Below are 26299 nucleotides of genomic sequence, written 5' to 3' on the forward strand. Positions count from 1 at the left end.
GTCAGGACGCAGAGGATTTGGTCTGTTTAAGTCAAACAAAACAACCCACGGAGGTGGAGTAGCGTAGAGCATTCATTATTTTCAGGGTCTTCCCATCAGGAAATTGAACACCGGTCTCTCACGTGACAGGCGGGCACACTAACCACTATGTGAGCGAGGAATGCGCTAAAGAGTAGGAGGGGCTAAAAAAAAACATTCAAACATTGCATCAAGAAAACAAACAAGGGGTAGTATTCCCTGACCATTAATGGCCACAGGACAAGTTATGCATTCAGATGTTCCAAGCAGAGGAAAATGTTATGAGGGCAAACATTCAGCCAAGTACTAAAGTCTCTAGCTGTAGCTAAATTAAAATTCTCTCTCTCTCTGCCATTTTGAGTTTCTTTCTGCCTGCCTGTGTAAAAGACACAATGTATATCGAGTGTACTGGGACGTGCTGTTCTCCGTGACTGGCCTGTTTGAATAACAACGACACCTTTTGATTGGTGTGATGCTGTCCCAACATCGTATAAGATATGCGATTTGAGAACCTTTTCATTCATTCATCTGACGAAGGAGATAATCTCCGAAAGCTTGTGATTTTAAAATAAATTTGTTGGACTATAACCTCATGTAGCTAAATTAGTTATGGATTTAGGGGCTATTTGTTGTCCTTGAAGTTTTTGGTTATCACAAACTCTTTATTTATTCTGTTTGAAACAAAAAATGCGCAGTACACTAAGTAGTAAGTGAAGAGAGAAAAAGCCACAAATGCTGGAGATCTGAAATAAAAACAGAAAATGCACATCAATAAATAGGAAAGGCAAATTAACGTTTCAGTTTGAATTGCATTGGAAACTGGGGGGAGTGGGGGGAAGCAAATGGGAAAAGTATCAGGAATGCTGACTCTAGTCACAGAGAGAAGTTAATGGGTTAAATGGCCAAACAGGTTAGATGAAAAGCTGGAAAGAGAGAACTGCAGGGTGATATGTGAAGATTATCTCAGTAAGGCCAATGGATCTACCGTACAGCTCCAGCACTCCTGCTTCCAAAAATATAAAAATAGAATCATAGATTGATATAGCACAGAGAGGTCATTCGGTCCATCGTGCTTGCTCTTTGAAAGAGCTATCCAAATGGTCCCACTCCCCTGCTCTTTTCCCAAAGCCCTGCAAATTCGCCCCTTCAAGTATTTATCCAATTCCCTTTTGAAAGTCACTATTGAATCTGCTTCCACCACCCTTTCAGGCAGTGCATTCCAGACCATTACAACTCACTGCAAAAAAAATTCTCCTCATCTCACCTCTGGCTCGTTTGCCAATTACCTTAAATCTGCATCCTCTGGTTACCGACCCTTCCGCCACTGAAAACAGTTTCTCCTTATTTACTCTGTTAAAACCCTTCACGATTTTGAACACCTTTATCAAATCTCCCCTTAACGTTCTCTGCCCCAAAGAGAACAGCCCCAGTTTACTCTAGTCTCTCCACATAACTGAAATTTTTGATCCCTGCTCCATATGTATATTTTTAAAAAAGGCACCAAACAGTTGGGATCCGGGGCGATGAAGCTCGTTGTTGGCATTGGTCTCAAATCACTCCCAGCAGCGAGCTCTGTATCTCCCACCAGATGGCGCCGTGACACAGTCACAGCCTGCGCCCCGCAGTCCCACGCGTTATGTGTCCGGGCGCCTGCAGTCCCTTCGCACGGTATCTTCCGGGTGATTCCGTACTCCCTGACCAAAAGTTCCGGACAGCAGCGACATGGCGTTGACAGATTCAGGGGCTAACGCGCTGCAAAATGCCATGAAGTTGGCGAGAGTCGCGATCCAGCTGGACACGGAGAACAAGCAGAAGGTAAAATAAACAAGCGCCGCCAACCACAATCAGAGAGGAGAGGAGAGGCCCGGACACCGCGGCATCTGCCAGGCGGAGCCGGCGGCGAAACAGACCCACCCGTCCCCGGGCTCGGTTCGCATTCGGATCGGGCCGCGGGTAACGAGACGTCAGGCGGAGTGGGCTTTTAGTATCAGGGCAGGGCCCCCGACTGTCCAAAAACCCACGGGCCGGCCTGATTCCGAGCCGGGTTACCGGCCCCAGGCCCCAGGCCCCCTGACTCACCCGAGGACCCTGATTCATGTCCGACCCTCCCGGCGTGAGAGGGGCGGGGAGTCACCGCTCCACCTGATTTCCACACACTTTCCAGCCGAGGTCCCTGGCAGAAATGTCAACCTGAGATCAGTGAGTCAACCTCTCCAAAACTCGCTGGAGGGACCCCGGCGGTGTCCAGGGCGCGAATTCCTCCCCCCCCCCCGCCCCCTCTTTGATTTCAAGCGTTTTTGGAGTCAAAAGAATGGCTTTTCTTGCAAGAAGGCAGGAGTCAAATCTTTATAAAGTGTCACCATCACTCTGTTCACATCTTCAATATCAAAGAGAAAGAATATACCGCACCTTCCACGATCTCAGGGCGCCCCAAAGCGCTTTATAGGTAAAGAAGTACTTTTAAAGTTACACTGTTGGGCAACACCAACCCTGACACATAATGGAACACAATTATTAACTTTCCTCTTCCGTTAGAATTCAAGTAGGCAATTAAAGCCTTTCAGATCTAATTGTGCCAAAATTGACACAATTTTCTGTAAATAATGTGATGATATTTAGCCAAAATTTAGATTTAAAAATAAATTAACATTGAAAACATTTGCCTTACACCATCTTCTCTGGAGATCTTCCCTCCGTGTCCCCCAATCTCATGGTCCCCCAACCCCACATTGTCCGTTTCTCCCTCCTTCCCAAGATCCACAAACAGGACTGCCCTGGGAGACCCATCGTTTCAGTCTGTTCTTGCCCCACAGAACTTATTTCCTCCTATCTTGACTCTATTTTTTCTCCTCTTGTCCAGTCTCTTTCAACCTACATTCGCGACTCTTCTGACGCCCAGTCCCTGGCCTGCGGGCCCTCCGCTTCTTCCTTGAACGGAGGCCAACCAGTCCCCATCCACCACCACTCTCCTCCGCCTGGCTGAATTTGTTCTTACGTTGAACAACTTCTCATTTGACTCCACTTACTTCCTCCAAATAAAAGGTGTCGTTATGGGAACACGTATAGGTCCCAGCTATGTCTGCCTTTTTGTGGACTACGTGGAACGTTCCTTGTTCCAGTCCTACTCAGGTCCCCCCCCACCTTTTTCCAGTATATTGATGACTCTATCGTTGCCATTTCCTGCTCTCGCCCTGAACTGGAAAATTTAATCAACTTTGCTTCCAGTTTCCACCCTTCCCTCTCCTTCATGTGGTCCATCTCCGACTCTTCCCTTCCCTTCTTCAACTTCTCTATCTCCATTTCTGGGGATAGGCTGTCAACCAATATCTATTATAAGCCCACCGACTCCCACGGCTACCTTGATTACACTTCCTCCCACCCCGCTTCCTATAAGGACTCTATTCCCTTCTCCCAGTTTCTCCACCTCCGTCACATCTGTTCTGACGATACCACCTTCCGCACCAGTGCTCCCGATATATCTTCCTTTTTCCTTTAAGTCGAGGAGTGAATTCCCCTCCACTGTAGTTGATAGGGCCCTCGACTGTGTCAGTCCTATCTCCCCTCCCAGAACCATGATCGGGTCCCCCTTGTCCTCACCTTCCACCCCACCAGCCTCCACATTCAACGCATCATCCTCCGCCATTTCCGCCACCTCCAGCGCGATCCCACCTCCAGACACATCTTCCCCTTCCCTTTCAGCACTCTGAAGGGACTGCTCCCTCCACGACACCCTAGTCCATTCTTCCATCACCCCAACACCCGCTCTCTTCCCAACGGCACCTTCCTTTGCGAGCGTAGGAGATGCAACACCTGTCCCTTCACCTCCTCCCTTCCCACCATCCAGGGTCCCAAACACTCCTTCCAGGTAAAACAGCGATTTATTTGTACTTCTTTCAATTTAGTATACTGTATTCGCTGCACACAACACGGTTTCCTCTGCATTGGGGAGACCAAATGCAGACTGGGTGATCGCTTTGCTGAACACCTCCACTCTGTCTGCAAGCGTGACCCTGACCTGCCGGTCGCTTGCCATTTTAATTCCCCTTCCCATTCCCAGTCTGACCTCCCTGTCCTCGGCCTCTTACACTTTACCAATGAAGCTCAATGTAAGCTCGAGGAACAGCACCTCATCTTTCATTTAGGCACTTTACAACCTTCCAGACTCAACATTGATTTCAATAACTTCAGATCATAATCACTGTTCCCATTTTTTCGGTCAGCTAGTGCTGGTGCTGGTAATGGTTCTGCTGCTGCCATTTACAGCTACTCCTGATCAATCTTTTGTTTCTTAACCTGTGCCATTATCACCCTCCTTGCCTTGCACTATCATCCCTTTTGTCATTTAATCACTCGTGTCCTCTACCCTATCACAGACCTTCCCTTTTCTTCTTTCCTCCCCTCCCTCCCCCATTTTCCCTGGCTCTGTACTTGCTCAAAAACTTTAACTCTTTTAACATCTTCCATTTCTGATGAAAGGTCTTCGACGTGAAACGTTAACTCTTTCTTTCTCCTTAGATGCTGCCTGACTTGCTGAGCTTCTCCAGCATTTTCTATTTTTACTTCAGATTTCCAGCATCTGCAGCATTTTGCTTTTGATTTTGAAGGATGAGCCTCCATTGGCTGAATGGGCTTCTCTTGTTCCAAGTTTTTTTGTGTTTTCCTGAACTTAAGATCATAGAACGGCTACAGCACAGAAAGAGGCCATTTGGCCCATCGAGCCCAAGCTACCTATTTGGAAGAGCAATCCAGTTAGTCCCATTCCTTAAGAGTGGATTAACTTGAGAGTGATCCTTATTATCTGTCTGGATAATGTGTGAAACTGTGTTTAGAATTTTGTAATGTTTACAACTAGCGCAATGTTATTAAAATAATTTACTTTGAGCTTTGATGAAGTTCTGAGACAATAGGAAGTAGGAAAATATGCCCAGTTTCTGCAGTGAAATAAATTATTATTAACAATGGTCCGTGCCTCATACAGGTTGTGAAAATGATAGCTTTGTCACTCATATTTTGCAATCTGTACTATCTGGATATAGATCATATTAGCTCGCTCTTTATTGAATATGAAAACATATTTCATAATACTGGGTTAGTTGTTTTCTAGTCAGGCTGTGTCTTCAAAATAGAAGGGTCACTGAGATTACACGAGTTCAAAAAAGGAATATTTGTACTGGGAAAGCATCTTATCATCAGAAATGTGTTTTGAAGTGGGGGAAAGGGGAAAATTCCTGTCATATCCTGACCACGATCATAACAGTGGATTTGTTGCAACAGCGCATGTGAGTCCTACCACAGATTGACCACTTTTCCGATTACTATTTGCAATAATTGCGTCATTTAACCTTTCCTGCCTGTTTGTCCATGCCATATCTGTACTTGTCTCCGTACACAAATGTTTTTCAAAGGGTGAGTCACAGGAGAGTCTTAAAAACATTCTATCTATCTAATATTTTAAAAAGCTACTTCTAGCATGTATTTCCTGCCCATTACATGCCTGTTACACTTGAAATGTCGCATTTAAATTATTGTATCACACTTAAAAAAATCATAAAGGAACTCTTTGGGAACACAACAGAAGCACCACAATGTGCTGTACCTAGACTTCCAAAAGGCATTTGATAAAATTCCATGAAAGGCTATTAGTTAAACTCAAAATGTAGGAATTCAGAGTAAATCCTGGGAACGAATAAGAAATTGTCTGAACTGTTAAAAAAAAAATGAGTACTTGTTAGACAAGTTATTTTGGGATAGGAGAGGAAGTACTGAGTGAGGTGCCCAGGGCTTGGTGCTGGGACCAACACTGTTTCTAATTTACTTAAGTGACTTGGATTCAGATACTCAGTGCAAAGGGATCAAATTTGCTGAAGAAAGCAAACTAGCAGGAATCGGAAGAGGCAACTCACAAATTACAGAATGAGTTGGATAAAATATGTAAGTGGGCAGAGCGGTGGCAGATGAAATTTAATGCTGACAAATGTAAAAAACTGCACATCGGAAGAAAAATAAGCAACACGTATGAATGATTGAGATAGCTAAGGATGAAGCTGAAACAGACATTGGGGTCTTCGTGGACTCGATGCTCAACATGTCCAACCAATGCAGAGCAGCAATGAACAAGGCCTGCACAATGTTGAAGTACATCGAGTCTAAGTCAGAAAGAGATAGACACAGAGCATGTAAGAGGCAAAGGATGATTACAATATTTGTGTGTTTGTTTATACCTGAAATTCCAAAATGAGAACATTTTTTCAGCTTTTTATACACCAAGACATTAAATAAAATTTCTGAGCCAAGTGTTGTTTTCAACAGAGATCAACTTTGTTTTCCTCTTCCTCCTATGATTTCTGTTCATGTCAGGATTGTTTGCTCATTACACCAGGCATGTCTTTATTTACTGTTCGAGAAAAAGAGAACATAAATACATTTATTTATACAGCTGTAGTGCATAAGGAAAACACTATTTATATATTTGATTTTGTTTTTTTCCCAAGAAACAATGAAAAATGCTTTACTGACTCCAGGGAGATCTCTTAAAAACTTAATTCTAAATTCTTTTACTGCACATGTCCTCACCTCCTTCCACATACCAGCATCCCTCCTAACCCTTAGAACACCATAACCTCACTCACTGCAGGAGATCTGCTTGTACATAAATAAAAGTTGAGATATTCATCACACTAAATCCATCCCACATTTCATAACAAAAAAAGGTCTTGTAATTGACCTCAGGATGTGCCCTTTTACCACAATTAGATCTTGTGGCCTTAAAAGGACATACCAGTTCGGGACAGCTCCATCTTGTAAGTAGAAACATTTTTATTCACACTATGAAGTATATAAATCCAGCAGCAGAATAATACATTATTTGTTACATAGAAGTACATAGAGTCTACAGCACAGAAACAGGCCATTCAGCTCAACTGGTCTATGCCAGCGTTTATACTCCACACGAGCCTCCTCCCACCCCTCTTAATCTAACCCTATCAGCATATCCTATTCTTTTCTCCCTCTAGCTTCCCTTTAAATGCATCTATGCTATTTGCCTCAACTACTCCTTGTGGTAGTGAGTTCCACATTCTTACCACTGTTTGGGTAAATACGTTTCTCCTGAATTCCTTATTGGATTTATTAGTGACTATCTTATATTTGTGGCCCCTAGTTTTGGTCTCCCCTACAAGTGGAAACATCTTCTCTACATCTACCTTATCAAACCCCTTCGTAATTTTAAAGACTTCTATTAGGTCACCCCTCAGCCTTCTCTTATATAATGCTCCTGTGAACAACTTACTGTGAGCAACACTTATGGGAGATCTGCTGTGTAACCTGACCAAAAAAAAAATGACACTTGTTGAACCAGAGCATTTGAGACAGTCTGCTGAATTATTCTGTACCCCTCAATCATGCTCTTGGTGGTCCATTCTGATGGTGGTATAATAAGGATAACTGAGCCAGTAATTTTAATTGGTGCCCATTGATTTGCCTCATGGCAATCACATAGTATAGGATGCAAGTTAACTTGGCAAATTTAATCTTTTTCTATTATCACTAGTTGTACTGCAATTATACTAAAGCCATAAAATTATGGATTCTTGATTCCTTTTCTCTTGTTATTAACAGGAAGCTTATTGCGAGTACCTGAAGAGCATAAATTTTATTTCACAAGCTTTAATAGAAGATGCCCAAACAAAAGGTAAAGGTGTTTGTTATATTTGCAGGTTGTGTATTTTCTGTACGTTTTTGGTTAAAAGGTTTAACTCCCAGTTAAGATCAGCATCAAGTTCTTGTTCTACGTAACGACAAAACCCCTCAAAAAAAAAGCGCAAATGGCAAGGAATTTAAAGTAAATCATGTGTTTGTTGCAGATGAGAAGGAGCTGGTAACACCTGAAGTGCAGAAGATGCTAAAGTTGGCCGATCAGTGCTTAGAAAGAGTTAAAACCACAGCTGCTAAACTCGGTGGGTACTTATATTTGATATTTAATGCTGGATTATTTATCTTCAAGGAACAGGACAACCTCATTTGGAATTATGTACATTTTCTAGGATGCTAAAATGTTTAATGAAAATAGATTTTATTTGCATTTTTTGGCGAGGAGTGGTGTAATTTTACAATGGTTAAAACTCTTACAGGTTGAATGTAAAAATGCCCTTTAATGAGCTGCGAACTGTTGATTTGCAAGGCCACTGGTTTTCGTTCTTTACAGAAGTATGGGTGAAATACCAGAATGGTGGAACAGGCTCAAGGGCCTGAATGGCCTACTCCTGTTCCTATGTTCGTAATACAATCCCAAAATGTCAGTAAAATTTTCAAATTCCATGTAACAAAAACAGAATTTGACTTATTCAGTCCCTACTCATTTAGTCTCTACTTATTCAGTGTCCCTACTCATCGATAAATCTGCAGTAACTTGGTTGAAGAGATGGGTTTAAGGAATGGAGTGGCTTTGGGACAGATTGCAGAGCTTGGGGCCGAGGCAGCTGAAGGCACAACTGCCAATGATCGGGTGAAGGAAGGGGGATATCCACCAGAGGAAGAGAGAGTTTGTGGAGGAGGGATTGTAGGGCAGAAGGAGATAGGAAAGGGCGAGGACATGAAGGGATTTAAACACAAGGATGAGAATTTTAAATTTGAGTAATTGGACCGGATGCCAATGTCGATCAGCTACAATGGGGTGATGGGTGAGCGGCTCTTGGTGAGGGATAGGATATGGGCAACAGAATGATTTGAAGGTTACAGAGGGTGGAGGATGGGAGCCAGCCAGGAGAGCATTGGAATACTCGATTCCGGAAGTGACAAAGGCATGGGTGAGAGTTTCAGTGGCAAATGAGCTGAGGCAGGGATGAAGACGGGTGATGTTACAGAGATGGAAGTAAGCAATCCTTGTGATGGAGAGGCTTTAATGTACCTCTAACTGTCATACTGCACTTTTGTGAACTTATTATAGAAATGCACAAACAACAAGAAAATTATCGTGCCAAGAAAAAGTTTCAGGTTTAACAAAAGCCAAAATTTACTAATCTGATTTACCTTACCTCACAAAGCTTCTAGTTACAGGAACACCACTGAAAATAGTAAAATTTATATACTTTGTCATGTAAACAAAAATGTAATCAATTATAAATAACAATCAATAGGAGGGAGTGATTTTAAGGCTACATTCCAAACTCCAGTTTTGGATTGGTTTCTAGCCTCGCATTTGGGTAATTTCTGCAATTTGAATAGAGAGACAAACTTGAAAAGGGAAAAGATATTCTAGGTTTTCTCCTAACACTTTTAAGTTGCGTTCACACCAAAAAAGTTTCCATAAGCAGAGCAAGTTTCCTATGAACCAAAACCCACCATCTTTCTATATGCCAGAAGTGGGATAGCATGCCACAGGGTTACTAAATACCCCTTAACTACTGGATATCACACCAAACCCTCATCCACGCCTTCGTCACCTCCAGACTCAACTATTCCAATGCTCTCTTGGCCGGCCTCCCACCATCTACCCTCCATAAATTTGAGCTTATCTAAAACTCTGGTGCCCATATCCTAACTCGCACCAAGTCCCATTCACCCATCATCCCTGTGCTCACTGACCTACATTGGCTCCCGGTCCAGCAATGCCTTGATTTTAAAATTTTCATCCTTGTGTTCAAATCCCTCCATGGCCTTGCCCCTCCCTATCTCTGTGACCTCCACTAGCCCTACAACCCTCCAAGACCACTGCACTCCTCCAAATCTGGCCTCTTGCGCATCCCCAATTTTCATCACTCCACCATTGGCGGCTGTGCTTTCAGCTGCCTGGGCCCCAAGTTCTGGAATTCCCTCCCTAAACTTTCTCTCTCTCATCCTTTAAGTCACTCCTTAAAACCTACCTTTTTGACCAAGCTTTTGGTCACCTGTCCTAATATCTCTTTATGTGGTACGGTGTCAAATTTTGCCTGATAATGCTTCTGTGAAGTGCCTTGGGACGTTTTTACTATTTTAAAGGCACGACATAAGTATAAGTTGTTGTTTTGAGAACATGAGGGATTCCCACCACATTCTCCTTTCTGTCCAAAAGGCAGTAAATACCACAGCACCAGACCAAAGTGTAAGGCTAAAACTACTGGACAAATTCATTTACAAGTAAGGTTATGAACAGAAATAATAATATACAGCAAGCAACCAAAAAGTACAATATTAGACCTACACACCATATAAACTATCCATGGGCTTCTGTGCGCCAACTTGCTGCAATGGGGAGCCGAGAACATTTTAGTGTCCTCTCCCGAGCATGTGTGAGCGGGGAAAGGAACTATCTGTCCCCTCAACCAATTAGATTGAAGCATCCTTGACAAGCCACGCAGAGTGAGAACCAGCAAGCTACAACAGTAAATTCAATGTAAAATCAGTTAGAGAAAGCAAAATAAAGAGAGGGTGAGAAATAATTGAATTAAAAGACTGATAAAAGAAACGGAAAGAAAAAGTTTTTTAAAAAAATATATTTTTTTAGATGTCCAACAACAATTAAAGTTGGAAGGAATGAGACTGTACATTTTTAAAAGTTAATTTTCAGTGCTAGAGAGGTTAAGACTTACCACGCCATTAAAAATTAGCATAGACCTAAAAAAACTGAGCATAATCTATGTAGATTAGTTAGTTTCCAGTTGGGCAGGCAAGCAACTTCGCGCTGGTCCATTCATTCCAACGGGGATCCAGCCGGTGAGCTGTCCTTCCCGTGCAGCTTTCGGAGGAGTAGGGTATCTGATAGAGCAACTTCTGGATTTCCGTGTTTGACTGCGCACGTGCGCTCGCTGGAAGTTGCTGTACCGGATGCACAGAAATAATGATGAGCGCTGTTAGCCTCAGCGTTACTTGATGAGCAAATTCCGGGCCATTGTTTTTCAAAGGACGAATAGTTTGTTTAGCAGCAAGAACCAAGCTTCTGCATCCAGGCTTATCTGTGCATTAAATAACCTGCTTGTGTTCTAAGAACGTAAGAACATAAGAAATAGGAGCAGGAATAGGCCGTACAGCCCCTCAATCCTGCTCCGCCATTCAATAAGATCATGACTGATCTTCTACCTCAACTCCACTTTCCTGCTCTATCCCCATATCCCTTGATTCCCTTAGTGTCCAAATATCCATTGATCTCAGTCATGAATATACTCAACGACTGAGCATCCACAGCCCTCTGGGGTGGGGTAGAGAATTCCAAAGATTCACAAACCTCTGAATGAAGAAATTTTTCCTCATCTCAGTCCTAAATGGCCGATCCCTTGTCTATTCTCTTGAGATAGTTGAACTTTGGTCTCCATTTTGAATTTTAGGCAAGACAAGTCATCTTCCATATTGACTTCAATTGTTTCAAGATTGTATAGTATAAAATGCAGAAATGTTTCCTTGCTTAGTGCAGGATGGAAATTCAGCTTCTTTTACAGCAGGCACAAGTTAAATGTTTCAATATGATTGGTGTTTTTAATTTCATATTTGGCACATTGTGTAAACATAACCTTTCCTTTGATCACGCAAAACCAGTTAAAAACACACAAATTGCCAATTATGTTGATATTGCAGAAGGTTGTTTACACTATACCATTGCATCAATTTCTATATGGTTATTGTATGTGATAGAGGGTAAATCTATGCCATGTGTGAAGTTAAAGAAAAATGAATTTACTAATTTCTTATTAGAAACCAGTGACAGTTTGATTAAATAGTTTTTCTTTAATTTTACACACAGATTAAAATATACCCTACAGGGTGCTGTTAAAACGTAGTCATTGCTGTTTGCTGTATGTCTCATAGGAAAAGTGGAAAGTAAGCCTGCAGCAAGCCAAATCACCAAGACTTCATACACTCCAAGTCATCGTAGAGTCGTCTCTGATGGAGGAGGCACTAATACATCCTTTTTACCTCCCGAAGTCTTCCAAAAAATGCAGATTCCAGAAACACTAATAACTAAAAGGTTAGAACCAATGAATGTAAGGAGCGATACTGCACTCTCAGCAGGGATGCCACGCCCAAAGGGAAACAGATCAGAGATGGGGTCACAACAATGTAATCCTGATTCTGCAACCCATGCTCCCTTTGAGTGTGGCTCCTGCTGGCAGAGCAGGATCGCTAAATCACCCCTATGGCTTGTATTCATATTTTGATCAAAAATACAGCATGTTATTTGAATACAACATAATGATGCTATCAAAATCATTTTCAAGTGTTTTGCCATAAAATTCCATGCTTAATGTAATGTATGCCAATGAAATAGTCCTTCATCTTGTGTGAATGATTCTTAACTCTTCCCTCTGTGCTTTCAAATCTTGAAAGTTGTTTGAAATTTCTGGGTAAGTGGAGATATATTGACTGCACACGATTCCATGATCTCTTTGACCAAGACAATTTTTTGACTTCTAGTTGCAGGCCAATGCCCTAGAATGCATGTTGAATTCAATATAATTAATCTCTGGTCATTCTGGACCTTCCATGTATAATTAGGCTGTTGAAACCAGCAGACTGAAAGTTCTCTATCCTTAGTGCTGAATATATGCTTGACAGCTGGAAAATATTCCATTCAAAAGGTACCTGTGCCAACTAGCTACAATTTGTTTATAGTACCAGCACAGCAACAATGTCACAGACAACAATCTTACTTTATCTGCAGCCTTTTCTGACTCCAGGTGGGAATAAAAGTTTTCCCTGAGCAACTGTCTAAATGCAGCCCATGCTCCAGTCATCAGGAAAGTCCCCAATGTCATCAAACCCTGCTCACAAATCTGGTGTTCCCTTGGTGCAGTCCACCTAAGATCAGTTGAAAATCACCCAATTATAAGGGGCAAGTTTCAGTGTTAACCAGGAATTCAGCCTTTAGATTCATTGCTGGATTCCTCAACCAACTCAGCTCTGTGGGACTATTGTTTGCCTGCTTCAAATTTGAACACCGTAAGTGTTTGGGGATACTAGTTTCTGGGGTCTGTTAAAGCTGTAGTATAGCTCAAGAAATGTACTGGATTTCGTGCTGTTTTTCAATTCCACTCCAAATTCTAATTTTGGATTTTAAACATTTTTATAGAATAGAATGAGGCGACCTACCATTTATAATGGTGTGTGCACTACAGCTGTGCTTCAAAACTTTGCAAAATTTTTTGGTTTTAAACAAATCAGCGAGTTTAATTTTTATGGCCCAAACATTCTTTGGAAACTTTTAAAGCAACTTTAAAGCTATATGTCTGATAGTAGACATGGTGGCAGTCTCTGAAAGGCTGCCGAGTTTCTGATTGACGTTGATATAGTTTTGAACAGGTGAGCAACTGTCCACGTATGCAGCAGAGTTGTTTAGTAATCGAGCTGTGTCCAAATATTTTCATTTTATTCACATTCACATCCACATTTAAAAAGTTGAGATAATAGTCGTCAAATTACTGACATTTCCACCTTATTTTAAAAGACTTGATTTAACTTAAACCCCCAAAATGCAAAAAAAAGACATTTGTACCTTATATTTTAAATTCACTAAATTACCCACATTATGTTTTTAATTACTAGAAAATATATAACTTCATAATAAAAACAGAAGGAGATTAGCTGAGTTTTCTCCCCCTCTCCTGCTAAGAATTAAAAGGCTGCAAAGCTGTTTCATTAATTTACTCATTTGTGACAAATAAAAAAGGTTTTATAACTGTACCCATTTAGAGAACTTACTCCATTGGAAGAAGCATCGAGACAGAACCAGAAGTTAAAAGCTGCTTATGAGGCACGGATGGCAAGACTGAACCCTAACCAGGGCATGCAGAAAACATCACTGGTGAGTGGAATTCTGTACTCTGTTCCAATGGCAAGGCAGAAAAATAGATGCATAAGAAACACAAAAAATTGAAATGCACATCACAATCTGTGTGCATACAGTAAAATCCTATTGTACATAACAGGTTAGGCATATCAAAACTTGCGTACTTGCAGTGAAATCTTGTTGTGCATAATAGGTTAGGAGAAACAAAAATGCAGCTTAGAATCAGACATGCATGCAGATGGTGGATGGAGCAATGCAATGGATGTGGTGCACATGGACATTCAGAAAGCCTTTGAAAAGATACCACACGCGAGACAATTAGAGAAGATTAAGGGGTATGAAATTAGAGGCAAAGCAGCAAACTGTAATACGGAATGCGCCACAAACAATTGAGGCTTTTAATTAAGGCAAAAAAGTCTGAAGGTTTTTCTTTCCATTGGTTGCAACGCTTATTTCTTCAATACACAATTTTGTTTTATGCAACTCTTAATTATATGGAGCAGCAAAGACAATTTCAGTCTGCATAATATTTAGCAATACAGTAGAGGAAATAAGGTTTGAGATTCACTGTTTGCTCAGCTGTACCTGGAGTGAAGTATTTTCATTTTGGAATGGATGCTGAACTTGACACCTAGTTCACTAAAGCAGTCATCTGCAATGAGTCAAGATCACTCCTTACACAGAATTACAGAGATTTTATCCATCCCAGTTAATTATCAAGCAAAGAAGAAGATTTTAAATGGCAGATCCCAGTCCCCGAGAGGCTTTGCTAGTTTTACCCAAGGGATCACCCTCTCCTGAATGATAGAGATCTTTTTTAAACTGCATGAGAACACAAAGGCACACCCACTGTATTTGGCAAGCTGCCCAGGAAGTTAAGAAATTATTTACATCATGAATATGTCAAACAAAGCAAAAGGAATTCCATTGCTAGCCATTCTTTTTATTTATTCTATACACAGGGCATGACCAAGCTCTGGAGCTATTCAATACGGAGTCAGTATGTGCTCCTTGGCCACCTTGGCCCCAAATGGAATTGTGTCGATATAGATCTGCTCACTACCAGGACTGTTTATCTCTGGGCCGAAGTGTGTCTAGGACTAAACTCAAATGTGTAAGAAGTGACTGAGCTGTAGGTTGCAGATCATTTCTGTTGCATTGTAGCAAATGGCATATTAAAATGGCTGGTGTTGTCATTGTAATTAGCGTATGATGACCACATAAATGCATTGCAATATCCACAGCAATTCTCACAAAGGAAGTACGAAGTGTCAGATATTTGTTACAAAAATGCAATGAAAATGTGTTTCCATTTGCAAAACAACAAATATAACAGAGACTGAGAAATATCAAAGCTTTAATTCCTGTTCGCTGAAAAACAGAACAAAAAAATACATGTGGAAATTCATCACATAGATATCTTCAAAGCTTTTGACAGGGTACAACATTGTGCAGCTCTAAACAAATTACCATTATATAGTCTTCCGTTAAAATTACATTCTTGATTGTTAAGGGTCCTCTCATTGCTTTACATTTGCTATTGTTGATAGTTTGTCCTTTACCATGCGCTCTTGCTCTCGCTCTTGAGCTCCATTTGTCATCCAACCCTGGAAGTGGGTAGCGATGTCTTACAGGGTTATGTTTTAGGACCGCTTCTATTCACTGTATATCAATTATTTGGATTTAGGGCTAAAGAGAGCAGTGTCTAAATTTGCAGGCAATACAAAAATAGGAGGCATAAGAAATAGGAAGCTGCAAAGGAATATTGCTAAGATAAAATGATAGATGGAATTCAATGTCAGTAAATGTGAGGTGGTACATTTGGTTAAAAAAATAAAATTAATAAATGTACTTTGAAAAGACAAACATATTGGACAAGAAAAGATTTAGTCTGTCCCATACAATCATGATGCCTTATGCATCACGATACAGATGCTCCATACCCACCCAGAGCCATTTAATCTCCTGGCAGAGGTAAAAAAACAGATAAATACCCAGGCTAATTACGGAAAGAAAATATGGAAAATTACTCTCCGATTCCTTTAGCAGATTGAAACTGGTCCAGGAGATCACATTGACCCTGACTTATATTACAGGTATCACCTGCTTCTTGTACAACATGATCTCTGCCAAAGCCAGAAACAGGTCCAGCTCTCGCTTGAAGGTATACAGCTAATCGGTGTTCACCACATGAACCGATAACCTGTTTCACAAGTATACTATTTATCTGAATGCACAAAGCAATTGGAACAAGATAGATGAATTAATGGCACAAATAGAGATAAATGGGTTTGATCTAGTAGTAGAGCTTACTGAGACGTGTTTGCAAGGTGACCAAGGTTGGGAGCCAAATATTCCAGGGTACTTGACTTTTCGAAAAGACAGACAAAATGGAAAAAGAGAGGAGGTAACCCTGATAATAAAGGATGACATAAGGACAGTAGTCAGAAAGGATCTTGGCTCGGAAGATCAAGAAGTAGAATCGCCATAGGTGTAGGTAAGAAATTAGAAGGGCAAAAAACACTGGTGGGAGGAGTTTATAGGCCCCCTAATAGTAGTTATACTGTTGGACAGAGTATTAATCAAGAAATAAGAGGAGCCTATAACAAAGGTAATGCAATAATTGTGGGGGACTTCAATCATCTTATAGACTGGGCAAATCAAATTGGCAAAAGTAGTTTGGAGGACGAGTTCATAGAATGCATTTGAGACAGTTTCCTAGAACAATTTCATAGAAATATTTCATAATTCTAAACGAATATACAATCCATTGAGAAATAAAAACTCCACAGGGAAAATGATCCATCCGTGGCTAACTAAAGAAGTGAAGGATAGTATTAGATTAAAAGAAGAGGCTTATAACGTTGCCAAGAAGAGTAGTAAGCCTGAGGAATGGGAGAGTTTTAGAAACCAGCAAAGGATGACCAAAAAATTGATAGAGGGAGAAAATAGAATATGAGGGTAAACTAGCAAGATATATATAAACAGATTGTAAGAGCTTCTACAAGTATGTAAAAAGGAAGAGAGTAGCAAAAGTAAACGTAGGTCCCTTAGAGGCTGAGATAGGAAAAATTATAATGGGGAATAAGGAAATGGCAGAGATGTTAAACAAATATTTTGTATCTGTCTTCACAGTAGAAGACACAAAAAACATACCAGAAATAGTGGAGAACCAAGGGTCTAATGAGAGTGAGGAACTTAAAGCAATTAATATTAGTAAAGAAAAAGTACTGGAGAAATTAATGGGACTAAAAGCCGACAAATCCCCAAGACCTGATTGCCCACATCCTAGGGTTTAAAAGAGGTGGCCGCAGCGATAGGTTGTGATATTCCAAAATTCCCTAGATTCTAGAACGGTCCCAGTGGATTAGAAGGTAGCAAATGTAACACCGCTATTCAAGAAAGGAAGGAGAGAGAAAACAGTTAGCCTGACATCAGTCGTCGGGAAAATGCTGGAATCCATTATTAAGGACGGGGTAACAGGGCACTTTGAAAATCATAATATGATTAGGCAGAGTCAACAGGGTTTTATGAAAGGGAAATCGCGTTTGACAAATTTATTAGAGTTTTTTGAGGATGTAACTAGCAGGGTAGATAAAGGGGAATCAGTGGATGTAGTATATTTGGATTTTCAAAAGGCATTCAATAAAGTGCCACATGAAAGGTTGTTACACAAGATAAGGGCTCATGGAGTTGGGGTAATAAATTAGCATGGATAGAGGATTGGTTAACGTACAGCAAACAGAGAGTAGGAATAAACGGGTCATTTTCAAGTTGGCGGGCTGTAACTAGTGGGGTGCCGCAAGGATCAGTGATGAGGCCTCAGCTATTTACAAACTATATTAATGGCTTAGATTAAGGGACCGAGTGTAATGTATCCAGGTTTGCTGACAATGCAAAGCTAGGTGGGAAAGTAAGCTGTGAGGAGAACACAAAGAGTCCGCAAAGGGATACAGACAGGCTAAATGAGTGGGCAAGAAGGTGGCAGATGGAATATAATGTGGGGAAATGTGAGGTTATTCACTTTGGTAGGAAGAAGAGAAAAACAGAATATTTTTTAAAGGGTGAGAAACTATTAAATGTTGATGTTCAGAGGGATTTGGGTGTCCTTGTACACAAAACACACAAAATTAACATGCAGGTACAGCAAGCAATTAGGAAGGTATGTTGGCCTTTATTGCAAGGGGGTTGGAGTACACGAGTAAGGAAATCTTGCTGCAATTGTACGGGGCTTTGGTGAGATCACACCTGGAGTACTGTGTACGGTTTTGGTCTCCTTGCCTAAGGAAGAAAAAACTTGCCTTAGAGGTGGTGCAACGAAGATTCACTAGATTGATTCCTGGGATGAGAGGGTTGTCCTGTGAGGAGAGATTGAGTAGAATGAGCCTATACTCTCTGGAGTTTAGAAGAATGAGAGGTGATCTCATTGAAACATATAAGATTCTGAGCGGGCTTGACAGGGTAGATGCTGAGAGGCTGTTTCCCCTGGCTGGAGAGTCTAGAACAAAGGGGCATAGTCGCAGGATAAGGGGCCGGCCATTTAGGACTGAGATGAGGAGAAATTTCTTCACTCAGGGGGTTGTGAATCTTTGGATTTCTCTACCCCAGAGGGCTGTGGATGCTGAGTCGTTGAATATATTCAAGACGAGATTGATAGATTTTTGGACTTTAAGGTAATCAAGGGATATGGGGATCGGGCGGGAAAGTGGAGTTGAGGTTGAAGATCAGCCATGATCTTATTGCATGACGGAGCAGGTTCGAGGAGCCTTATGGCCTACTCCTGTTCCTATTTCTTATGTTCTTATGTCCATTGTCGACAACTTTCTGCATCTGGCCTTCGTCCAATTCTTCATCCACCGCAGCAGATACCAAATGCTCACTGAAAGTCTAGGTAGACAATGTCTACTGGGCTGCTCTCATCCACTAACTTAACAACTTCTTCAAAAAATTTGATCAAATTAGTAAGAATGGGAGAAAGCTGGGTGATGTGGAAGAACATAGGAATTTGGGGGTTTAGGTTCACAAGACATTAAAAGGAGCACCTCAAATAGATAAGGCCATAAAGAAAACTAATGTAATACTGGATTTATGGCAAAAGGTATGGAATATAAAAGTTGAGATGTAATGGTGAATCAATATAAATCCTTAATGAGTCTATAATTGGAGTATTGTATGCAGTTTTGGGTTCCACGATACAGGAAGGATGTTGAGGCAACAGAGGGTACATCGCAGATTGACTAGGATGCTGCCTGGTATGGTGAAATATAAATACAAAAAAATTTGGGCCATTTTTGTTAGAACAGAGGAGATTAAGGGGTAATTTGATAGAGGTACTTAAAATTATGAAGGGATTGGGCAGAGTATATAGAACCAGATTCTTTCTAGTGACTGTGGGGTCTAGAACAAGGGGACATAGATGTAAAAGTAAATGTAAGTGATTTAGAACAAAAAGCAAGAGAGCTTTTTTATACAGAGGGTTATCAAGCTGTGGATTCGTTACCAGAGTTAGTGATTGAAGTAGAGACCAAGGGGTTATTTTTAACCCTCAAGAACACGGGGGTTGGGGGCGGGTGAGAGGCTAAAATAACAGCTTTTTGGAGCGGGACCGCATTCTGGCTCCAATGTGCCCACTTCTGGGTTTAACCCAGGCAGTTTTGTCTGCGTGTGCATAGCAGACACCAGGAAGTCCCGTCCCCACTTAAAGCTGGCGGACCAATACTTAAATGGGCAGTGTACCGCATTGAAATACTTAAGGTACTTAATTCTTTGTGTATTGGAAAACTTAAATAAGTTTAATCTTACCTGTTCGAGTTTCCCATTGCTTCCTATTCACATCAGATGAAAGCAGGCAGGAAGGGATGGATCCATGAGGTGAGTGCCTTTATTGCTCTGCTTGTGGGCCCAGAGGAGCAGGAGTGCTTCATCCAGGCCCAACAAGCTCACCTGGTCAATAGGAGCCCCAATCGTCGATTTCCCCCCCCAGATGGTGGCCCCCCGCCTACCTCCAACTCTTCACCCGACCTCCGATCTCGCCTTCCAATCCCTAACCTTTACGAGCAACTTCCGATCTCCTCCCGGCATCAGACCCCCCCCCCCCCCCCCCCCCCCCAACAACCACATTTCCTCCTGACATCAGACCACCCCCCCCCCCCCCCCCACACACCAAATCTCCAACTCCTGGCGTCAGACCCCCTGATCTACCGCAGACCTTCCTGCCCAACAGCTAGCCAGCCTATCAATCAGGCTGGCTGCTGGCGTGAAGCTCGGAAGTAAAATTTGTTAACCTCATTAAGGTTGCGATCGCAGATTGCGACCTGCCAACTTACCTTCTGGTTTTGCATCTGAAAATCTCTTCCCCTCTCTCCACCCCCCCCCCCCCCCCCCACCCCCCCACCGCTCTCTTACCAGCTCAAGGTCAAAATCATGCCCCAAGTCAAGGTAAGTCAATTCAAGAATAAGTTAGATAGGTGGTTGAAGGGATGGGGAATAAAAGAGATACGGGAACATGGGATTAGGACTACTGCTCATGTGGAAAATAAACACCAACTTGGACAGATTGGCCTGTTTCCATGTTTGAATTTCTATATAATTCTATAAAATATTAGTCCTTTTGCAGTGCAATGGTTGAATCACCAGGTCGTAATATCTTTCGATGGCACGTTGAAAATTTGCTTCTTACAATTCTTCAAAGACACGGTCTCTTTTTGTTTGTCCACGTCCTGACAATTGCTGTGCTTTACTTTTGATAGATTCTCTTTCAATCCTTGTTCATCTATTGACATTTTTGGCCTTACTATCCTCCCTGATCTTAAATGGAATTCCCATATCTCTTCCATTGCTATCGCTGTCTCCAAGCAACATAGTTTCTGCTTCGTTCCAAACCAATTTTTTCTTCTCAGCAACTGTTGAAACGCTATAAAACTCACATCAGTATAAATTTGAACACTACTCCCATATCTAGCACTTCTTTTGCTTTCCTGGACAGGATAGAAAAAAATATTTAAATTCTAATAGTCAATTCTTCATATATAATATCAATTTCTCTCTCTCTCTTTTGCTCTCTCTCTTTCTCATTGGCTCTCTCTTTCTCTTTTTCTTTTGCTCTCTCTCTCTTTGTTTGTTTGTTTGTTTGGCATTGCCTAACCACTGATAGAGCTTGTTTTTACTCGCTCTTGTTAACTTTGGATGGGGGGGCAGGAGAGGGGGGTGTTCTGCACTATAGCCATTGGCCTTTTCAATTAAATTTTACAAAATGCTGCAACATGTATTTTAAAATGTTTACATTTATTTTAACTTACAAAATGGGGAGAGATTAAGGAAATCTTGCAGAGATTTCTTCAAGGTACAACACAGCATGATCACTTGGGTTGCATTTGTAAATATGGACATTGGTTGAAGTGGATTTCCAGGGATTGTTATTTTCAGAAATTAACAGTATTTGTCTCCATTAATACTTCAGTTCTTTCTGCATAATCTTTCATCAAATATTCACTGCCCCTTTTAGTACATTGACATAGTTCTAGGTTTAGTTTAAGGCTTAACTTGATGATTTTAGAGAAGTCCTAATTAGGATATTCCTATATTGCCTATGTAAAATTAAATGTATTGATTTAAGTGCAGTTTTTCCCACTGGCATATTGATACCAATATGTCAAACAAGTCACATGATCCAACAGGTAAAGAAAAGATAGTTGCTGCTAGGACAGTTTGCAGCCTGCCTGTAGCCAGCTGTTTCTCACTCACAGTTGTTGTCCTGATTTGGTTGCTTTTCAAAGCACTTTCTGATTAAATGAAAAAGCAAATTAAAGGTTAAAAATTGAACTTTACTTCTCATGCTGAAGCATGTAATTTATTTTCTATTCGTTTATTCTGCCCAAATACTTCAACTGGTTCCTGTGTAGTGATGAGGAGAGAACAGGAGAGGTAAAGGGTGCCAAGTCTGCATTGCCTTTTTCTCCTTGCATCTCTGAATTGGTCAGGATCTGGGCCAGTTTAGAGTTTGAGAGTTCATGTTGTTTAGTTTACAAAATGGAATACAGACTTATCCAAATTTGCATTCATTGCTAATGTCCTTTTTGTAAATAAAATGAGGTATTAGGAGACTTTGCAGTCAGCAAATAGCACATTTGTATTTTTATCTGGAGTTAATTATTTCCACACAATTTGGGTACTTGTGTAAGAATAAATGAACAGAAAATTCAAATGGTAGTAGCATGAGTCAGTCCAACAGTAGTGCACTTATGTGATCTGTCATTTATGCTGCAAATGTTGCTGTAACCTGGGCTCAATATTCAAATCCACGTGGATGTATTTTATGGATATACTGCATTGGAATGATGATAGAAGGGGCAATGCCATTAAATGCTCATTTTAAAAAAATAAAAAATACATATTAATGCTCACCTTCCACTCATGGAACCAGGGAAGTTAATGAACATAAGGAAACCACTCAGTCTATTGTGATTTTGCTGACTCTTCGCTAGAGCAGTCCAAAACTAATCGCACTAAGTCTTTGTCTCAACCGCTCCATGTGGCAAAGCATCCTACGCTCCAACAATCCTCTTCAAGTGAGTTCACAACCCCCACCCCGTGCTTAACTCAAGTTAACATTTGATCCACCCTGTTGAAATATTTCTTTCTAATTAAAAGGCCTATAATCAGCACCCCATTTGACCCTTTTGCAGTTTTTCTACTTTTATTGCCTTCTTAATTTAAGAATAGTATTTATATTATTGGGCCCTAAATTAAGAGACTAAAATTTTAATTTTTTTTTACAATGTTATTTGGACTTGTCTTTAAGTTTGTATTTTTGTAACTGTTGCACTTGTTCTTGAAGATGAATTCAAATGCCAAAAGAATTAGATTGCCTTTTATATAAAAAAAAGTGACTTGAAACATTTATTCTCATAGAATCTCAGAATGGTTACAGCATAGAAGGAGGCTATTCGGCCCGTCGACTCTGTGCCAGCTCTCTGCAAGAACAATCCAGCTAGACCCACCCCTCTGCCCTTTCCCCGTAGTCCTGCAAATTTTTTTCTTTCAAGTACTTATCCAATTCCCTTTTGAAAGCCATGATTGAATCTGCCTCCACCGCCCTTTTAGGTAGTGCATTCCAGATCATAACACTCACTGCGTGAAAAGGTTTTTCCAAATGTCGCCTTTGGTTCTTTTGCCAATCACCTTAAATCTGTGTCCTCTGGTTCTCGACCCTCCGCCAATCAGAACAGTTTCTCTCTATCTAGTCTATCAAGACCCCTCATGATTTTGAACACCTCCATCAAATCTCCTCTCAACATTCTCTGCTATAACGAGTACAACCCCAACTTCTTCAGTCTATCCACGTAACTGAAGTCCCTCATCCCTGGAGCCATTCTAGTAAATCTTTTCTGCACCCTCTCCAAGGCCTTCATATCCTTCCTAAAGTGCGGTGCCCAGAATTAGACACAATACTCTAGTTGTGGCTGAACCAGTGTTTTATAAAGGTTCATCATAACCCCCTTGCTTTTGTACTCTATGCCTCTATTTATAAAGCCTTGGATCCTGTATGCTTTTTTAACCACTTTGTCAACCTGCCCTGTCACCTTCAAGGACCTGTGCACATATACCCGCAGGTCTCTCTGTTCCTGCACCCCCTTTAGAATTATACCCTTTAGTTTATATTGCCTCTCCTCCCTACCAAAATGTATCACTTCATACTTTTCTGCGTTAAATTTCATCTGCCACATATCCGCCCATTCCACCAGCCTGTCTATGTCCTCTTGAAGTCCATCACTATCCTCCTCACTGTTCACTACACTTCCAAGTTTTGTGTCATCAGCAAATTTTGAAATTGTGCCCTGTGCACCCAAGTCCAAGTCATTAATATATATCAAGAAAAGCAGTGGTCCTAGTACCGACCCCTGGGGAACACCACTGTATACCTTCCTCCAGTACGATAAACAACCATTCACCACTACTCTCCGTTTCCTGTCACTTAGCCAATTTTGTATCCATGCTGCCTCTGCCCCTTTTATTTCATGGGCTTCAACTTTGCTGACTAGCCTATTCTGTGGCACTTTATCAAACGCCTTTTGGAAGTCCATATACACCACATCAACCGCATTGCTCTCATCAACCCTCTCTGTTACCTCATCAAAAAACTCAATCAGGTTAGTTAAACACGATTTGCCTGTAACAAATCCGTGCTGGCTTTCCTTAATTAATCCGCACTTGTCCAAGTGACTGTTTATTTTCTCCCAGATTATTGTTTCTAAAAGCTTCCCCACCACCGAGGTTAAACTGACTGGTCTGTAGTTGCTGGGTTTATCCTTTCATCCTTTTTCACCAGTTGCCCGTGTACGAGTGTTGGTATGCACTCTAAAGATCAGTGGATTAACCACTTATAGCCACAAGACGAGTTAAAAATGATTTCAGAATTTTTATAACCTCATGAATCATAGATCTCAGAAAGTCTGTTGTAGTCTGTAGTTTTTCTACCATTTTGCTGATACTGTCATTTTCAAAATTAAAAATCAGATTTGTTTTGTATGTTTTATTAGCCACCTGTTTGGCTATTGAGTGAATTTACAGATGTTTCCGGTTAGTATGGTAATGATTATTTAACTCAGTGCTGTCAGATCATTAAGAAGTTTTAAGTGACCTATTAGCGTCTAATTAGAGAAAGGTATTGATGTCATTCACTCTCAACCAATTTAAAATGTCCAAGTGGCTTTTTAAAAAAGGATTAGAGAACCACACTATGCTGTTTGTTGACTGAGCAGGATCTCATTACAATGCAGCAGTTCCCAGTTGGCGTTTAGTACCTTCATCATCAAACGTGCTTCAACCTGACAAAGAAGAATTTTAGCTTCACTTAATACGTGGTGCAAAAGTAAAATGGCTGTTTCTGCTCGATCTTTTCAATTTTGTGATCATTGGGATAGGTTGAAAACATTTTTTCAGGTACAGTAAGGCTGGCAGTACAATAGATGATTGCAGTCTATTTGTTGCTGAGTTTACCTTTTTTTGCTAACCATCGATAACTGGAAATTGTGCTTTTTAGCTTGCATTATACTCATCTGTAGCATTTGTTTTTGGAAGTTTGAAGTCTTGTAGAAGTCTTGTTTGAAGAAATTGTAACCAGTAACATCTGAACAAAACAAGAGGAACATTTTAAACTTTGATTTGATTACTACAATGGTGTTGGTGCTAATTAATTTGTGCCTTTTGGTCAGATAGTTTAAGATGTTCTGTGAAACGAGGAAGGGAAAATTGAAGGGCGAGTCATCCGACACTTGAGAGTCTTCTAGCGATCGGTTTAAAATCAGCAACGAGAGGGATATGGGAGGACTTTGCCTGTCCTGGCTATTTTCTGGAGGAGAGGGAGGAGAAGGGAAAGACGAAAGAGTGTGAGAAAACAACTTCAAAATTGTGATGTGGATTGAAACTGTACAATTGGGTGGGAATACCTTACAACTTTTTTAAAGCTATATAACATTAAAAAGTAATTATTGGAAAAGTACTTGTCCATTTTACTCCTTTATTTGGCCAAATTCATATTCCCTAAACCCCTATAAGACCCTGCGTTATAAACTCCACATAAGCACCAGCATTCTTTACATTCCACAAGACTAATCCCTAGTTGCCGGTGGGGCACAGTTTCTTTTTAGGGTGCTTTGTCGTTGCCTGTTGACCCTTCTTTCAACATATAAAGATGCCTGCCCTGTCTTGGTGCACAGTTCTTTTCCTCATTGTTTGCAGTTAAACATCCTGTACAACCATTCCTGTTCAAATAAAAAGATAGGAACTGGAGTTTTTAAAATTCATTCTCTGGATATGGGCATCGCTAGCAATTATTTACGATCGCTAGTTGCCCTTGAAAAGGTGGTGGTGAGCCTTCTTCTTGAACTGCTGCAGTCCATGTGGTGAAGGTACTCCCACAGGACTGTTGGGTAGGGAGTTACAACAGTCACTACACTTCATTGACTGTAAAGGTCTCTAGGACGTCCTGAGGTCGTGAAAGGCGCTATATAAATATAAGTTCTTTCTTTGTTTCTACAGATTCTCTTGACTTTGCTGGAGTACTTGTGCCCATGTTTGAAAAATCTTTCTCTCTTGCTAACTGAAAGAATCTTAGCTATGCTTGTACTGTAAGCCTGTAGAAGATAACATTCAGTACTGAAGATTGTCTTGTAATTTTTGCATTAACCACTGCCGAGTTTCAGTCTCTTCAATACGTAGTACTGAATTGCGAGCTTTATTCTTTTCCCCTTACCCCTTCAATAAATAACTAGACACTTGCATTTGCCATTTGTGTCAATCTGATGCACAGCAGTCTTCAAAACTAATACCTGTAGGTGAGAGTTAAAAATAATGAATGATCTCTACAAAGTCCAATAAAAGGTGTACTGGATTAATTTGCATATTTGTAGATGTTCACACTTTCTGTCATGCTAACTTTAAAGATGGATTTTCATTGTTCTGAACCCCCAAGCTGAAATTCAGTAAGAAATATGAGAAAAATTAAATGGTGATATATTGATTTTTATG

At 40.8% G+C, this 26299-nt stretch overlaps 1 protein-coding gene across 1 annotated transcript in view; it reads left to right on the forward strand.

The window, feature by feature from the left end:
* Positions 1-1727: 1727 nt before the first annotated feature.
* Positions 1728-26299, forward strand: part of vps9d1 (VPS9 domain containing 1) — a 77602-nt gene continuing 53030 nt past the window's right edge. The window contains exons 1-5 of the mRNA XM_067998086.1: positions 1728-1833; positions 7636-7708; positions 7881-7973; positions 11794-11953; positions 13675-13786. Coding sequence (XP_067854187.1) covers positions 1741-1833; positions 7636-7708; positions 7881-7973; positions 11794-11953; positions 13675-13786 — 531 coding nt within the window. The 5' untranslated portion in view covers positions 1728-1740. The remainder of the gene's footprint in view (positions 1834-7635; positions 7709-7880; positions 7974-11793; positions 11954-13674; positions 13787-26299) is intronic.

The sequence above is a fragment of the Heptranchias perlo genome, chromosome 16 (assembly GCF_035084215.1).
Source record: "Heptranchias perlo isolate sHepPer1 chromosome 16, sHepPer1.hap1, whole genome shotgun sequence".
In the NCBI taxonomy this organism is placed as follows: domain Eukaryota; kingdom Metazoa; phylum Chordata; class Chondrichthyes; order Hexanchiformes; family Hexanchidae; genus Heptranchias; species Heptranchias perlo.